The 17879-nt window shown below is 39.4% G+C and overlaps 2 protein-coding genes across 5 annotated transcripts in view; one reads left to right on the top strand and one right to left on the bottom strand.

Moving 5' to 3' along the window:
- Positions 1–2625: 2625 nt before the first annotated feature.
- On the top strand, positions 2626–15685 carry rec114 (REC114 meiotic recombination protein). 3 transcript variants are annotated; one of them, XM_015343636.2, is made up of 6 exons: positions 2628–2777; positions 4194–4283; positions 9734–9817; positions 10585–10749; positions 13899–13973; positions 15375–15685. In XM_015343636.2, exons 1-6 carry the CDS (start codon positions 2664–2666, stop codon positions 15534–15536), a joined length of 690 nt encoding a protein of 229 aa, XP_015199122.2. In that variant the 5' UTR covers positions 2628–2663; the 3' UTR covers positions 15537–15685. The 3 variants fall into 3 exon arrangements, with proteins under 3 accessions (XP_015199123.2, XP_006629074.2, XP_015199122.2); XM_015343637.2 differs by lacking the exon at positions 9734–9817 and having other exon boundaries at positions 2626–2777; XM_006629011.3 differs by lacking the exon at positions 13899–13973 and having other exon boundaries at positions 2627–2777.
- Positions 15686–16048: 363 nt separating this feature from the next.
- Positions 16049–17879, bottom strand: part of nptna (neuroplastin a) — a 61170-nt gene continuing 59339 nt past the window's right edge. For both annotated transcript variants that reach the window (XM_006629010.3, XM_015343635.2), the window contains 2 exons: positions 17746–17822; positions 16049–17132 (listed from right to left, as the gene is read on the bottom strand). In XM_006629010.3, the coding sequence (XP_006629073.1) occupies positions 17762–17822 (61 nt within the window). In that variant the 3' untranslated portion in view covers positions 16049–17132; positions 17746–17761. The remainder of the gene's footprint in view (positions 17133–17745; positions 17823–17879) is intronic.

Genomic DNA, 17879 nt, shown 5'->3' with positions numbered 1-17879 from the left:
ACAAAAACTTTTAATCAGCAATTATTTCCGTAGGGAACTGATGATTTAAGATCTGAAAACCGCAATTGTAAATTACTTAGTGACCCGATGTTAAATAAGATGGTAAGAAAAACATTTATTTACACTTTCCGAAACCCGATTAATTATCCGGTTTCAGGGATGCGAGTGTTAACTGCTGCAGCCCCTACGGAAGCATCTCATTCGAAGAGAAGATTGAATGGATCATTTATCACCGCTGATAAATTTCTTCCAATGACTGGGTAAGTGCTTTAATTAAATACCAGGGGGATTAAAAGCCACGCAAGCGAAATGCTATAAGATAATGGTCATCACACCCATCAACCCCCGGAAGGTTAATGAAGGACAGAAAGAAGGCTTCAATTATTTTTGTTTTAATTGAGAGAACTACAGCTAGTCGCCAGGAATGTCCGTTCCTCTGCACACTGTACTATGACTAGATCTTCACCGAAACTCCCAACTGAGAGGAATCGGGTATAAACGGCAGCCTCGGTTTCCTCTCTAGATTTAAGAAATAAAAAGTTATTTCTGTTAAATGTATTTTATTTAAAAATAATGTAAGAATGGTTTGCAGGTTACTGGAGATTGTAAGATGGAAATCGTTTTTATTGTTGTGTTTTTCGGTCTGGAAAGATCCGCAGGCAGCTGGAGGCGCATCTCCGCGCTTCACCCGTCTCTCGAAGCGTGTGGTCCAGCACATGCTAACAAGCCGCTCTGGTAAAGAAATTTTACCAGAAATTGGGTGAAATTATTCCGACTGTGCTCTTTTCACAGTACTTATTGAAGTTGGGGAGAGTGGGATTGGGAAGCGTGATTTCAACTTTTATTATGGAAGAATTTATGGATGAAAATGTAGGTGATGAGAGATTTGCTGCAGTGAAATATACTCTCACGATTCGAGTTCTAATGCCAGCCGATGAACTCCAATACGGCTAATGAGGTTGAAACATTTTTTTCCCTTTTGGTATATATCGAGGTGTGGTGATTGAAGACATAATTAACCAAATCAAACGTTTATTCTAGACAACTTGCAAAAACGCTTGATTGTAGAAAACTAACTGAAATAAGTTAAATTGACACACCCGAAGAAGGCTCCACGGCTGAAACGTTGTGTTTTCCTTCTTTCTTTCAGCATGGAATAAACCTATTACTTGTTCCTTAACCGAAATAAGGTGTAGACAAACGGAATATAATATTGTTCAACAAGGGAAAACATTCTGCACAGTAAATACAGCAAGTGGATTAAACACTTAGTGGTGTATCTTTTAAAATAGAAAAAGATGACATGAGAAAGGTCTTGCTGCTCATCCATCTAGTTTGGTAGTAGATAAATGATCCAAGGGTCATATCCAGCTGTTTCCTGAAAGAAGACAGTGAAAGATACTCAATAAGCTTTAGTACTTCATTTATCTGCCCAGATGAGAAATATGCTTTGTAGGCAAGTAAAAGACACAACATAATACACAAAACACTGAACACAACATGAAGTCATTAACACATAAGAAACATACATTACGATGAAAAATAAATACATAAAGTAAAACATACAATCAATAGTAAAATATACAATCACCTGCCCACGTTAAGCAGGTTAATATTTGTGGGAAGAAAGGATAACTTGTTCTGTTGCAGTCTACATCGCCGCCGTGATGGAAGGACTCAGATCTGCTCGGCAGTGGCAGGAGTACGTACAATGTGCAGCTTCTCCATCCATCCCTTCTCAAACCGATCCATCCAATTCCGGGCTGAGGGGTTGCCGGAGCCAATCCCAGCAGGCTGTACAGGCTAGTGAGCCAAAGTAAACAAGTCGGCATCACTAAACCCCCGTCCTCTGTGAACCACACTGGCTCTCTGTCTAAGGCTCTAAACGGTCCAGCTCTGGACGATTGAAAGCGACGATGATAAAAATTTAGTTCAGATCATATCTGTGATAATCATAATAATTAATTTGCACAGTGCGTTTCATCCTAAATTGCTCAGGCCCTTGCCTGTAGATTCACTGCTTGGATCTAGGGGTCAATATGGGAGACTGAAGGGGCAGGACACAGGGACTAACACCCTGAACAACCCTGCTCTTACAAACTGTGCCATGGGATCTTGAATGACCCAGTAGGTCAGGACCGTGGCCAGGACCATCTCTTCCTGCAGAACCACACTGGGATCTTGACTGACAGTTTCTGTCCACAGAGAGCCTGCAGCTTCTACAGCAGCAAACCAGCTTCACACAGATTTACCGTCCCAGTACAGAGCAGGCTGTGCTGGACTTCCAACAGCATCCCCGTTTGTATTTACCTTCGTCAAAATAACAACAACAATAATAATCATCATCATTCTTTACACTTATATAGTGCTTTTCTGGAAACTCCACTCAAAGCGCTTTACAGGTAATGGGGACTCTCCTCCACCACCACCAATTAAAATTATTTAGTTGTTTTTTATTAAGTATTTGTTAATAAATTGTTCAATCTGTTGTTAATTATTTATTTTGTTATTAGAATAATTGCAGCATTGCCGGATTTAATAAAATTAATCAAAAAGCGTCGACGGCAAAAGAGGTTTATTTCTATGGCAACGCGGCCGCGGTTGGCGGGCCAGCCGCGAGGCGCGATGCCGCGGCTCCTCCCCCCTGTCTCGAGCCGGGCAAGATGGCGGCGCCCCCTGAGCCCGGCGGCCTGAACGCCGCGCCGCGGTGGCCGCTGAGGCGCTACAGCCGGTTTCTGCCGAAGGCCACGGCGGGCGACAGCACCTCGTCGTGGAAGGTTGGTTAATTTCTCAGTAACCGAAGCGCCTTCAGCAGATGAATCGCTGTCGTGGTGCTTGTTAATGGGCTTCGCTCAGGACAAGTTGAGAGGGTGAACAACGTTAGGCAGGATTAAAAAAAAAATCCTTTTTACGCTCCATTGCGGAGAAGGTCAACAGCGCGTATGGTTTGCCATTTCCCTATTCACAAGTCTTCAGCGCTGGCGAAAAATTACTTTTAACTATCACGGAACCGAAATGACACACCGTCCTGGGGACCTCCAAGGGCGCGGCGTGTACCGGGCGCCAGCACCTCCCTGGATGCTCTGCTGCATTTGCGAATGAATCAGGAGGCGTCAATTTATTATTAATCATAAAAAAAACAACGACTGGCTGCCCAGCGCTAGTCTCGTTTCGCGGGCCGCAGCAGTTACAGGGTTTGAAGCCGATCACCGCACAGGTCGGGGGCGCGGCGACTGCCGCCGGCTGTTCGCAGGAATCGTTCACTAAAGTCGGCTGTGTTTCGCCTTGGTCTTCCCCTGCACAGCTGAAAACACTTCGATGTCTGTAGGTGCGTTTCATTTATTGATGGATCATGAAACCTGGATTTAAAAGTGAGCACTGTCAAATCTATGCAAGGTTGTTACTTTTCTTCTTGTCGGTGGGTCAGTGGGTCGCCCTTGCGTGCAGCGAGCGCGTCTGAGGTACCGGTCCTCACTCCAGTGATGTGTGTGTATGCACTGTATGTAACATCATAATAATAATAATAATAATAATAATTAATAATAATAATAATAAACTTTATTTTATATAGCGCCTTTAAAGGTGGCTTCTCAAAGCGCTTTACAGGATGACAATAACAATAAATAAGAAGACTAAAACAATAAATAAGAAGATTTATTAACATCCGGATGAGTAATGATTACATTTTCCATGCGATCCCAATACTATAGAAAGGCTGGAAGTGGGAATTGTGTTGTGGACTTGCTCATGGTTCTGAATGTCCCCGGGGGATTATTGCTGTTTCGTTATTGTGAAACAGTATTGGTCTGTGCCTTGAGCACATTATTAGGTTCTGTAAAACAACATTACCGTTTTGAAGGGGGGTGGGTTAGGTGGAGAGAAGGATAGATGTACAGTAGAACAGATTTAAGATGACTGCAGGTTGAAAAAAAGGTTTTGGACCTTCTTGGCGAAGTGCTCCTGGCTCTAGTGCACATCTGGGCCAGTGGTGTTGCTGCCCGGTTCCCAGCCAGCAGGACGCGCCTCCCCGTGCTCAGGGGGTTGGAGGGCGCTGTCCCTTTGGCTTGTGTCTTGAGCTGCAGTGAAAATAAAGGTTTTCCGCGATTGTGAAGCCGTGGTTTTGTGGTTGAGAAGCTTTGAGGAAACTTATGTTCAGGCGAACGGATTCCTGTAATATAAATCCTGTGTTTTAGGTTTTTAACTCCAGCGAAAGTGCGGGACAGCTGGAGTTGACCATCGTCCAGTCAGGACATTTCCTCATCACACAGGGACATGGCCTGCTGGTAAGAGCATGCTTTCGGTGATAATTGGACTCACTGCACAGTCTCTTTTCCACATTCACTGTACATGGTAACATTTAACAAATTTCATGGGAAACAGAGGACATCATACATAGTGACTTAAAGTACATCATATAAATTATATTAATAAACAATACAGCTGGGTAGCTGCATCAGCTTCTTTGTCTTCTTTGAGCAGTGGAAGTTGTGCTGTCCGCACCGTGGCACTAAAGATCTGTGTTCCTAAACCTTCTTCAGTCTTTTGCTAACCATGGGGACATCAAAACAAACATCTATATTAACAGCAGTAAACAGTTGACATGTTCTTGTGTTTAAGTTTAAAATGATATTAAAATTAACCCTTAAGATTGAGGGCTATGTCCACTTAAATAGTTAAGATGAGTGTCTCGCTTAACTTTGTATTCATCAATGGTCTTATGTCCTCTCCATAGCAGATGGAGAGAACCTAATTTTTCTTCATGAAATGTAGGGTATTTGAACTTTTGTTTATAATGACCTGGGGGAACCGAGAACAGAGAAAATGCTTGTGTCCTTGCATATTGTTAAGAAGGGACCAGCTATGTGTAGCAGGCAGAAATTTTTTTAGGCCATAAGAAATTACAAGCAGAACTGTTAGCTCTTTTTTCTTTTTTCTTCAGTGCCCTGAAAAAAGTCTTCTCTGAGATGTAACTTCCTCAGTAGAAATCTGGTAGAAATCTATGCTTGTTGAAAGCAGCATGGAGAGAATCTGGTTTTATGTTTTGAGTTTGTGGATATAATTTATTATTTGTGTGGTATTTTAGTATGGTATTGCAATGCTACTAAAAGTTTGTGAGATATTCAAGTATAACAAAGTTACAAATGAGAGGAATCTATTAGGCCCATCTAGCTCCCTCAGTCGCAAGTAGCAGATTCATTTTAAGATCTCATCCAGACTTGTTTCCTGAAAGAAGCTTGGTTATCTGTATCAGCAGTAATGACTGGAAGCGACAGTGCAGGCGACATCTGAGAGATACCCCGTAAGCAAGAAGAATCACAACCAAAATAATGGAATTTATTGCGCTAGATAACCAACCATTTTCGGTTGTTGAAGATGTAGGATTCTGCCGCCTGATATCTTGCCTAGAGCTGCGCTATGCCAGTTGGTCATCTTCATTAAATAAAAAAAATGGTTAGACTGCAGCTTGTTACTTCATGTGAGATGGTTGCAACAATCGTTGTCTTATAATAAATAATAAAACAATTTTAGCATCTTTTGTGTCTTTGGCTGGATGGTAACACACCCACCCCCCCCCCACCCCCCGAATCGTATCGGTATCGGCCGAACCGCTTACAGAAAATGGGCAATCGGTGTGGGCATCACAAAACGTTGATCGGTTCATCTCTATCTGAAAGTTCCCAAAAAAAACTTCAAACGATAATGATTTGGAAGTGAAAACACCATTCGTGTTTCATACAAGGAATAGTATTCCAAGACTGATGTGTGGAAGCAGACAGAAGTGAGCTACATACAGTACTGTACATCAGCCCCCGGACAGATTTTTTGTGAAATTATAATGTCGTTTTCTTCCAATTGAAAACGCCAGTATTCGCAGTCTGGAGAAATAGTGTCCCACAGTACAGGAATATGTAAACTGACATGTCTGTCCTCTCTCCCGAAGATCTCTATCCTCTTTTTTGCATGGCTGCTGTCCCTTCTAAAACTGATCTCTAAGGCTGAATTTATTTTTCGAAATGACTCTTCTATTAAGTCATTTTGCAACTTTCTTAAAAAGATTAAGCAACCAAGTATGAGTAATGACCTTTCACAAATCTGGAGCACAGCAGACGCTTAGAAAGATGAGCAGTCAGTTCTGGTCACAGGCCAGAAGTCTTATACAGTAAGAGACAATGTCAACAGCACGCATTTCCTTGCAACTGTGTCTGAGCTCTGCAAATACCCATTAGTTGGAAATTACTTTGCATGATCTTAACCCTGAAGAGCTCAACATTCTTTGAATAGAAGTTAAGATTTGAAAACAGTAATTTGCTTTGAATTTCTTTGTGAATCTGGGCTGAAGCATGAAGATAAAACTGAAATTCAGATTGTGGATAAATAGAGAACAATGTATTGGACATTTTATGCGTCACAATCACAAGGCATTAAGCTAGGCAGAGCAAAATCTTGTTAACATTTGAGCACAGTTGAGACATAAAGGCCATTTGGCCCATATTACCCATTTGGTTGTCAGATTACTGATCTAAGGATGTCATGAAGGCTCTTGCTGAAGAGACTGGTGAATTGAGTTTGGGTTTTTACACTCCACTTTTTACTGAACTTTTTGTGTAAAGATATGCTTGTTCTTCTTGATCCTTAGTGCTTTTATAGTTTTTAGTCCTGTTTTTTATTTTTATTTTGAAGGTTTGGACAGATTATTGCATTTCTGTCTCTTCAGGATATTGAGTATTTCACTAGATCATATCTGAAGTCATGATTCAGGTTTTCTCTGTTGGACATAAATATCAGTTCCAGAAGTAAGATGCAAGCAATTTCATAAAGCTTGTGTATATCTTGCTAAATCCATTTTTACTAGTACTGACAGAGGGTTGAAAAATATAACAGTTATTCCATATTTCAGTTGTTCGGCTGATTTCAATGTTAGTGCACCATTTTATTTTGAGATGTGTTTGAGTTGTACAGTGTTATCAGTGTGTTTAATGTGTTATGTCTGTGTTGTGGATTTATACATTTTCACAGTATTCAGTTTCTCCATATTCAATTAATAAAAAGTTGATCATGCAAATTCATAATGTTGTCAATTTTAATGTAAGATGTAAATAAAAACTTGTATTTAGCACATGGTTTTCAGTTTTGTCTAGTGAGTAAATTTCCTTTGGTTGTGCAATAGCTTGTCAAACAGAAATCTTGATCTGTCACATGTGTGTTGTCTAAACGTGCATATATGTATATTTAGAGACTGCTAAGAAGCCTGTATGTTATGAGGAGAAATACATGCAAGAATATTTTCCATATTTATGTCATTATTATTATTATTATTCCTCGTGTAGCTGGCAGCTGATGAAGGTTTTGGTTGGTTAGGGGGGATATAAAACCACAGTTCAGGTGGGGAGCTGCGTCAGCATGCACAGGCTGCAAAGGAACAAGCAATAGAGTTATTCCATGCTGAAAAGAGAAGAAAGAAAATACAACGTTTCAGCCGTGGAGCCTTCTTCAGGTGTGAGAAAGACTGAAGAAGTCTTTCTTCAAGTGTGAGTCTTTCTTTTTTTCAACATGGAATAAACCTATTGCTTGTTGCTATAAAACCACAGTCCCAGTGAAGGGAGGCTTGTCTGTTCTGGTCTGTTCCTGCAGGGGTAGCCTAGGAAAATCGCCTCACTACTGCGAGAGGATACAGCTCAGGGTTAGAGTTTCGGGTCTATAACTAAAAGGGGACTGTAAAAAGAAGTTGGGAAGAAACCTGAAATTGACTGCTTCCAGAGCACCCAAGACTCTGTAAGAGAGGCTGGTTCTTTTACGGCTGTCGTTCCTGGCCTGTCAGGAACAACTGGATTAGAACAGGGCTCAGCTAGAATCCTCTCTCTGCAACTAGACTATTGATCTGGTCAAAGCTTGCAATAGTCTCAATACTTGTTTGGAAATTTACTGTCTTAAGCTTGTTTAAGTGACTATCAGTATCCCAGCTATGTTGAAATTGGACTGTGACTATGGACACCCCTATCAGGTACTTTTGCTGGATGTGAACTAAGAGGACATTATCTCCATTACAGTGGCACCATTGCGTATTGTAAAGATTATATTTGTTAAATAATGGCCAAACCCAAGGTATTCTGGACAAACCCAAAAGTTGATCAGTGTTCAGTATTTGTCTCCAAATTACAAAAAAAGAATGTTACTTTGAAATCCATACAAAGAAGAGTTAAACATTAATTCCTTTTCTGGAATCAGTTCAGAGAAGAGCAAACAGATGCATTCCCAGGTTTCACAAAATTCCCTATTCTTACAGTTAAAATAACTGAACCTTTTTAATCTTGAACAGAGAAGACTACAAGGAGACAGGTAGTCAGAATACAGGTGTTCAGAATTCTCAGACACATTGACGACGTCACCCCAGTTTTCTTCAGAAACAAGAGTGAAATACAAATCAGACACAGGTGAAAACAACAGGAAGTGCTTTAAACGGAACACAGGAGGCACTTTTTATACAAAGCGTCTACAAGAAGCTAACAAGCATGTTGTGAAAGCCCATACCCTGGTCTATTTCAGGAAAAGGCTGGATAAGATCCTTGAATTAAGTTGCTAGTAGAGAGATAAGCTGATTGGCCTCTTTTGTTTTTAACCTTGATTATGTTATATATATTCTTGGTTCAAATGAATTTCTTATGTCTTTAGTCTTCAAAAAGAAAACTGACCAGACTTGATTGAAGTACCCAGAAAGGAATCTACAGTGCAATGTCGGTCCAAGATTACCAATAAATTACAGTTCTAAGAACAGAAATGGAAGCTGATAGGAATTGCATTCAAGACAGAACATTTCTTTGTACAAGTGGTAGGAGAAATATGGAGAAATCTACCTGGCTGTTATCATTGTTGATGCCCTGGCTTGCTTTAATTTGTTAGCTACTAACTACTAGCAACTAAAGGAGCAAGAGGGGTTAAATGACCTCTCCTCTTTTGTTCCTTAAGTTCATTTTCCAGTGTTCCTGCAGTGGTTGTTGGCACTATAAGCACCGTGTGTGAAATGGCTAAATTCTTTCTGTGCTATAGTGTCTTTTAAAATAACAAAGCAAGTGAATCATTGCAAACATTCTTGTAGACTCAGGAAAGTAAAATATACTTTGGCTTTGTCTCGCTTTGCTCTCTTTTATGGACAGAAGGCTGAGACAGAATACAAATTAGTTTCTGAGGCAGTAGAGCCCTCTGCTGCTGAGCTCATGTACTGCAGTGCTGTTAGAAATGAATGGAGCGCTAGTAGTGTGATAAATATAAATAAAATAAATTATTTTGAATTAGTTATGAGAAGTTCATAAGAACGTTATAAAAATACTTACAAACTAAAAGATGCCATTTGGCCCATCTAGCTCATTATTTAGTAGTGAACTGTTCCTTTTCTTGCAAGAAGCCAATATTTCGGCTTCAATAACATGGGTGGGAAGTTTGTCCCATACTCTCTCAACCCGCTGATTGTATGATACATTTCTTTCCTTTTCAGCTTCATATACCTTTGAATTCTTGGGACAGTTTAGAAATGATAAGAATGTTTTCCAAAAGAAAAAAGTGTAGTTTAAAATAAAAAAAAGTTTACTTATGATACGGGGCAGTAAAGTACAGTGAATAAAGGTTAATTAAAATTCAAATGAAACGCGTAGTAATACATGTGAGTTTCCTAAATAATTCTAGCCCACTGTGGAGCAAATCAGCATACTTATGCAAAGGCATGCTGTTTGTCTTCCAGGAAGGGTTCTCGCTTCTCAATGCTTCTAACTTCCTGAAAGTGATCCAAAAAACAGACATCCTGCTGTTCAGGTTTAAGATAAAGGTGAGTGTGAACTTCTGTGTGCAGCTGTGCAATCTGACAAGTACCGGAGGTCTCTGTTAAGGTTTTTGCAAGGGCTTGTGGGAGGTTGGAGTATGATGGAAGCGTGATACACTGTTAAAATGGCTGTTTTCTAATTAAAAATAATCATATGAAATGTTATTTCAGACTAAATACGTGATTCCTAAGGAGCTCAGAACTGAGAAGGAAAGCATCAGAACTTTTTTTTAAATTTATTCAGAAAACAATAAATTACTGTTTCGACTTGATAATTATCATCCTGGAGACAGTGCACTTGCAGTATCACTCTTGTGTTAACTCGCACAGCTGCAGCAGCAGTAGGTGCTGAGTTTAGAAAAATTAGAATTTGTCAATTTAGAATTTATAGACGCTATCCTAGGCACATACTAATTTAAAAAAACGTTTGCATTGCTTTACTTCTGTATTTCATAAATGAATTTTGTTGAAGCACAGTGCTTGTCATATCGCAAACACAGCACATTATTGTTTCATTTTTTTCTGCTAACGTACTCCATAGTACCCTTACTGCCACATTGATATACTGTAATATTTCATGACATTTAACATTCTTGAAAACCTTGCATTTCGCGTACCTCCAGTAAGCAACAAAGGGTTGAACTATATTGGCAGCTCTGCCTGCCCCTTTACCTTTTTCACTTTGAATGGCCCTTAAATGTGTGCCTAGGGCTGGCTGTCAGTGTTGCTTCCCTGCTGGAGTGAGCGGACATGTGCGTGTCTTGCGATTGTAGAGCGAGAGCCGCATGTTCCGGGTGCAGTTCGAGGGGAGCAGCAAGGAGGAGGCTCTGGAGCAGTGCCAGAGTGCAGTAATCGCACTGCAGCAGTACCTGTTCGTGGAAAGCACTCCGGTCCAAGGTGAAGCTTCTTCTGCCGACACACACTCTGCAGAGCGCAAGGTAGGACTCACTGTCTCCAGGAGCATAGGACAATATTTAACATTTTATTTTACTTTCAATTCCGTTGTTCAATTCTCCAGCATTATTGCAGAAGCGTGGATACAGGCTTCCCTTTAGTACTGCAGATGTTAAGTTTTGTAAAGCTTTGTTAAATTGAAAAAAGTCCCTCTGCATTACAAAATACCCAGTAAAATCAATAGTTATTACCTTAAAGGTGAGGTGTCATGTACAAAGTGAAATCTTGGTAACTGATTCGCTATTTAATTATAAATACAAGAGAGAACCAAATAAATCGTACAGCCGACTCCCATTTGCTGCCAAATCACGTAACTGCATAATCTTATTAATTGGATAACATGCAGCTAGTCCCGTTTTCATGCACTATTTTGTGTAATTGCAGGCTTTGGTTAAATGTATCGGCTAAGTGAATAATTTGCTTAACAGCTTGAAGCAGTGCAGCATGTGCAGTTCCAAAGTCTATTTGTCATTGTTTTTTGAATGAGGATAATTGCATTTAAACTGGCGGTATGGCATATATGCCAGTTGCACTCACTGCTGCACATTGTAATCATTGGAGGCCTAGTCACTGTAAAATATGTCACAGAAGAGTGTGAAATGGCAAAAGGCATGACAGGACTTTGGTGGGAACTATGCTAGTGAGTTTGCAAATGCAAAACTGGTATATTAAAGGTACACAGCTCTGGTCGTTTTCAAATCACTCTGTAGTGATTCCCCAGGTCAGTGAGACGGAGGTCGATATGGATAAGATTTCTTCTAGGCCCAAGTTAAGGCTGATAATACTGGTTACAGTAATTTAACAACCCAAACCTTCTGGAGTCTGATAGGCTACTGTAACAGTATTGCCTTAACTGAACATCACCAGGCTGTATTACTGGAGATTGTGCATCAACATGCTTGACATCCCTACAAAGGAAGTAATGTGATGAGTCCCCGTTCTTTCTCATTTGCTGATAGCAGATGATTATGTACTGTATACGTGAGATACCAAAAAAATGATGGGGATGTATTAATACACATTGAAATATCTGACCTTTTTTTGTTGAAAATGTTGAACATGTCTGTGCAGGGTCACCAGATATTTTTTAAGAACTTGTTGAAGTTGTGGTAGAATACGCCAATATTTGATATAGGCTTTTATTTGATATCACTTAATTAGTCATGAGTCACCTGGTATACATCAGAATTATCATCTTTATAATTACAGTAAAACATAGTTCTAAAATTGTGGATAAACACTACATTTACAATGACTGTTAACCACAGTGGTGGAAGAAGCACTACTGTATGTATCTGGTTTTTGAATCATTATGCTTTTTTTTACCAAATCTTAAGTACTGTATGTGCATGTGCCTTTTTCTGGTTAAATTGCTCGGTCTGCAGAGGTACAGTATACGTATTATTTCCAGGGCTGTTGCAAGTATAATAATATGAAAGTGTTAAATGAGATAAAAAATAAGGTTAAAAGGGGTTAGGAAAGTGTATTTGTGTATGATGACCTGACCTGGTCACGGTCTCATCCTGTCACACATCGTTGAACAATCTCATCTCTATTACAGAGCAGGTTATACCTAGGGGACTTTCACTCACAGGCAACTTGAGTGGGGTATATTGTTCCCTAGGCTTCTTTAAAATGAAATTGATTACTTTTTAGCCTGACTGCTGTTTTTTGAATTTCCAGTGAATAGATTCTGTCCAGCTGTTATATCAAAATTAATTACTTGACCTGTGCTACACTGTATTCAATTACAGAGTGTTCATTTGCAGATAATATTGAAGTGTTTTTTTAATTATTCAGCAATACTTACTTGCAAAGCTAAACTGATATGCACGCAGTTAACAGTACTGGTCTCTGTGATCTCCTTTAAGAAATAGTTAAATGGGAATTATGGATCGTTAAGCAACCAAAAAAGAAAGATAGGCTAACTGGCACGATGTAGAGTCCTAATACTGTGTCATCCTGGACTTAATTTTTGTCATTAACAGTGTAAAGTAATGAACACATTACGTTTGCCTAAAATTGCACCATGTAATATGCTGCACATGGATCCATTTTATTAAGCACCTGTCTGAATACTTCAGGTCCGAATAGTAGGTGTCTAAGGGCTTTGAGGACATTATCTTAGAGATATTCAATGAAATCTGAATGGAGCCTAGTTGCAGGCAAAAGGCTATGTTGTGGCTAGAAGATACCTGATAATATCGTAAGCTTACAAATGACAGAAGAAATAACAGACATTTAGAAAAGGTTAGAAATGTCTTTGTTTTTTTGCTAGTAGGCTATTGTTATGAAGATTTCATCCATCTGCTTCTTGAAGAATGTCAGGCAATCTGCTTCAGCTGTACTGTATGGCAGGGTATCTTCTGTTTAGTAACCTAGACTATACATTTCCACTGTGCAGCAGTATGTATATATTGTCACATATCGGGTCAATTTGTTCTGTGAAAGTCAGGTTCCGTAATTAGATTTCCAATGGCAGTGCCTTCAGACCCTTTAAAACCTTAATGCTCAAACTAAAGACATTTAAAGGTAAAGCATTTATGACTTTTCCATTTTGTCTTTCATATTATGTATTTATTTACTTATTTTTTGGAGTAGGTGTGGAGTAAGTGTGGAGTAGGTTGTGTCTTTAACAAATATAAATTGCTACAGCAATATGACTGCAAGCTTTAAAGCAACAAAATGCAAAAGCTTTGCAAGGTCTGAATAATTGTGCAAGGCTCTCTGTAACATTATGGCTTCCAGTATATTTTTAGTGTCCATGCATCCATTTTCTAACTGTGTAATCCAATTAAGAGTCACAGGGAACCAGAACCTATGTCAGCGAGCAGCTGGCACCAGGCATGATATACCCTGGCCAGGATGCCAGTTCATCGCAGACACAAGTACAGACACGCACACACCCGCACCAGGGCCAGTTATTCCTGAAGCCGATTAACCCACCAACATGTCATTGGACAGTGGGAGGAAACCCATGGGAACTCGGGGAGAACATAGCCACTCCACAAAGATACCACCCCAAGTCCAAACCCAGGACCCCAGCGCTGTGAGACAGCAATTCTAATCACTGCTGCACCTGTCCGTCTTCTGCTTGCAATGTCATTATTTTATTTTGCTGTGTTTACCCTAGATCAGTGAAGGTGAGGGATCTGGAGCCACATCTGAAATTAATCAGGGTTCAATACCAATCCGACTTCTGGCACAGGTATTGCAGTGGGTATTGAAGCTTGGAGGCACATGCTGTAGCCAGACTGTGTTATGAAGGTGGAAAATAATAATAATAAACTTTATTTTATATAGCACCTTTAAAGGTGGCTTCTCAAAGTGCTTTACAGAATCAGAACAACTAAATAAAAAGAATATGCAAGATAAAACACAATTACAATACACAGAGGAGACTGTGGATGGTGGTACTAGGAAAAGCAGGGGTGAAGAATGGAACAAGTTCAGTCAAGGCTCTTCTAAAGAAGAAGGTTTTGAGTCTGGATTTGAAGGAGTTTAGAGAAGGTGACTCTCTGATATCCTTGGGAAGAGAGTTCCAGAGCTTGTGGGGCATAACAGGAGAAGGCCCTGTCACCCATACAATGTAGACGGGCTTGGGGGACAGTAAGGAGACCAGAATTAGAAGAGAGAAGGTTGCGAGGTGGGGAGTAGGGTGATAATAGTTCAGACAGGTACTGAGGTGCCAAGCCATGCAGAGCCTTATAGGTGAATAATAAAGTGAATATAGGTGAGTAATGATAGGTGAATAATTATTCTTACAAGAATAATAAAGATATGACCTCTTCACAGCTGTAGAATGAAATAGTGTTAAAATACACGTTGTATATTTTTTATCAGCTTTCTAATCTGCTGCAGTTAAATCTTTTAGTAGAGTGCAAGGTTTTTCTTCAATTATGCTCAGTTGATAAATTTAACTTGTCCAATAATTAATAAGGCAGAAATAATGTGAGGTCTTAATAAGTTTGAAGACTTGGTGTCAGTTTATACATTTGTAACAGCAGGGCCATTGTGACCTTCTTAATTTAGAAGAGCTGGATCAGTAATAGATCTTTGTATTTGAGAATTAATCTCAGCATCATTTAGGCATCAAATGTTGGTCTCATAGTGCTGTGTTGCAAATAAGGAGATAAGTACCGATTAATATTACCTTTGTCTTTTTTAATGACAAGTTGAAGAAAGAGATCTTATTCTCTTTCATTCTTTTAAAATTCTAATTAAAAAATGAGTAACAAATTATTTGAAATGAGTAGAAAAACTGTTTTGCATAATCTGACTTCTTGTACTGTTTTGTATCTTTGGGTTTATACAGTAGAGAAGTCATTTAACAGAACAAGAGCACCAGTGTTTTCTATTTTTTTCTTACTGAAAACTAGATTATACGGTTTTAATAACAGTATGCAGAAATACTTTCATGGCATAAAACTTAAACTTTTAGCCCGTGTTTTTGATACCAGTATCAATGTGCCACTTTCCATTTGGACTGTTCTTAAACTACATGTGGACTCTCCACTATTCCTGCTGTGTAGCACGTGTCAAGGTCAGTAAAATGTTCCTCTGTGTCCTGCAATTTGAGTGTCCTCCTCTCTTTCTTTTTTTCTGCGAGTCCTTCCTGGGGGAGTCCAAACTTACCCTTCCACTCGTGTACCGGCACCCCACTCTGCCCACGGAGCAGCTGGGGCCCTTCCTGCGGCTCTGCCTCCTAGATCAGAACTTCCCAGCCTTCGTTGAGCAGGTGGAGCGCGAGCTGAAGAAGCTGGCCAGGTGAGGGGCGTGGCTACTGCCACAGCGAGGAAAGGCAGATCTTCGCGTGCAGCTGTACCTCGAATATTTTTGGAACTCTGAATGGATATTCCAATGTTTTGTGTTAATCCCTGGATGTTTAGATAAAATAAAGAATGGTCACATCAGCTCCAAGATCCGTCCTTGGGAACTCCTGTTCTGATGAAGCAAAAATAATTGTAAGGTAGCGAGGAAATCTGCTTCCTGGTCAGATCTGTGTGTTGACTGAGGTATGACTAAGAAGAAATGAATCTGCACTCATCTCATTGTACCACAAGATAATGAGTTAGGGTCCAAGTCCCTACGAAGGCCAGCGGTCATGATGTGTATCACTCCAGCAACCGCTAACCAGTCTCTGGGACTGATGGGTATCGGAAGGGACTTTACTAGTGACGTTTCCCAAGCAGCACTGGGGCTGATTAAACTCAAAAGTAATTTTTATTATCAGGTTAACGTTCTTCCCGTCTTTATAAATTAACATGGAAGGAAACAATAACATATTTTTAGAGGTGTTTATTCTTAAAAATGATTGGATTCACATTTCATACACTGGCCTGACCCCTTCCCCAGTCCCACCTCAGTTTACGACTAACTGCTCTGCAACACATATGGATACACTGTATAATAGAAAGATCATGCAGCTACAGCAGTGCATTACAATATTCCAGCTTTGTAAAAAGTGAACCCACAACATTAAAGCTCTGTCATAGAGAAAGACTAGAAAGAAAAAATGTTGAGGCCTGGGGAAGATGAAGATGATAATCAAGACTAATAAATATTGCATAGGATATAGCCATGCTGTCAACAATTATAGTAAGGTGAAAAAATGTAAAGGAATGTACATTATAAAATTAAGTTTAAATATAGGTTATTTTTTTAATACGTCAGTGCAACAGATATACAAGACACATTCATCTAAAGTTGCTATAGAAAAAATATATACAAACAGAACCACTAAATTGCTTTTCCTAATTGGTTAAATAGTAATTATAGCTTTTTCAATCTTGATTAAATATTAGCGGACACATGTAAAGCCCTTATGTTTTGATATATTAAAATCCAACTAATCTGTTTAGAGGAAGTCTTTGCGGCACGGAGCATCGTGCTTGGGTAGCATCATGTACGAGATGGAATGAGGTGTAGTGCTGTACAGATGTTTTAACAGAGGTTTTCACCTGATTATTGTTGAGTTTCACTGCAAAGAAAATGCAAACATAATCCCCTTGGATGCAAAGCCATTCAGAAACAAAAAGTTCAGAGTATCATACACATAGGTGTTAATATTGCATGCATTATTAGACAATATGTAAAGAGTTGAATTAAAAACAAATTTCTGCCTGTGGACAAAAGAAGAGGCGGCATTGACAGCACACAGAGCACACAGTTCTGTACATCTTCCCAACTGGTTGTCGTCTTCCTGCTCGCAGGTTCACGCGAGGCTGAATAAGGCATGCTTAACACAGCCATCATGTTCCTTTTTTGTTTTACTCAATTTGAGACTAAAGATATTGTTCCATTAAAAATTCCCAGGAGCTTCTTCCTCAGTTACCTTCAGGTGATTTACCCATCTCTAGATCTGAAGCTGATACATGAGGGGAAAAACAAACATATACAGTATGTCAGTGTTTTGCCAAAAGAAAATTTACACTTCAGTCATATGCAAAAAAAAATGCTACAGAACTGAGTAAGGCTTTTTGGCTGTATACTCAGTATAACAGGTAGCAAACCTTTTCACTTGAATAATGATAAGAAAATTGCCTAAATTACTATATAACATTTTCTTTGTGAATAATACTGTTAAGGAATCAATTGAATACAAGGAAGAATTACTGGAATTACAAAGCAACAAATATTAATATAATAAATATTTGTTCTATGATTTAAGCTGTGACTAAAATACAGCTATTTTCTAAAAAAATGCATTTTTCAGTTAAGAAACTATACAAACATAAATTCTCCAATTTACATGTTTCAGGTCCTCTTAGGAAATTGAACCCAAACATAAAGTACATCTCTTTCATACAGACCATTAACATGGTCTCCAGCTTGAGTAATTATGCATGTATTACACTGGTGCTTTGTGCACTTTTCTAGCAAAACACAAGTCAGCATGGAGCAGCGTTTCGCTACTGTTAGTATGATCCTGTTCCCCGTAGTATGATTTATTGGGAAAATAACCCAGGCTGAGCACTTACTAGTCAAGTGACCCAATCAGTTTGTGTTCCTCTGGCGCAGGTTTTTGTCTTTGTGGTTGTTAGTAGAGTTAGTTTTCCTGATGAGAGGAGAGCAGAAAATGAGTGTTATATACTGTACACATACAAAGGGATCC

The sequence above is a fragment of the Lepisosteus oculatus genome, chromosome 5, assembly GCF_040954835.1.
Source record: "Lepisosteus oculatus isolate fLepOcu1 chromosome 5, fLepOcu1.hap2, whole genome shotgun sequence".
Lineage (NCBI taxonomy): Eukaryota > Metazoa > Chordata > Actinopteri > Semionotiformes > Lepisosteidae > Lepisosteus > Lepisosteus oculatus.
The sequence above is the reverse complement of the archived record's forward strand: the minus strand, read 5'-3'. Positions and strand labels throughout refer to the sequence as shown.

Coding starts and splice junctions, on each gene's coding strand:
- rec114 (XM_015343636.2), top strand. CDS start 2,664: ATGGCGGCGCCCCCTGAGCCCGGCGGCCTGAACGCCGCGCCGCGGTGG. Junction 2,778..4,193: donor ACAGCACCTCGTCGTGGAAG/GTTGGTTAATTT, acceptor CCTGTGTTTTAG/GTTTTTAACTCCAGCGAAAG. Junction 10,750..13,898: donor CACACTCTGCAGAGCGCAAG/GTAGGACTCACT, acceptor TGTTTACCCTAG/ATCAGTGAAGGTGAGGGATC.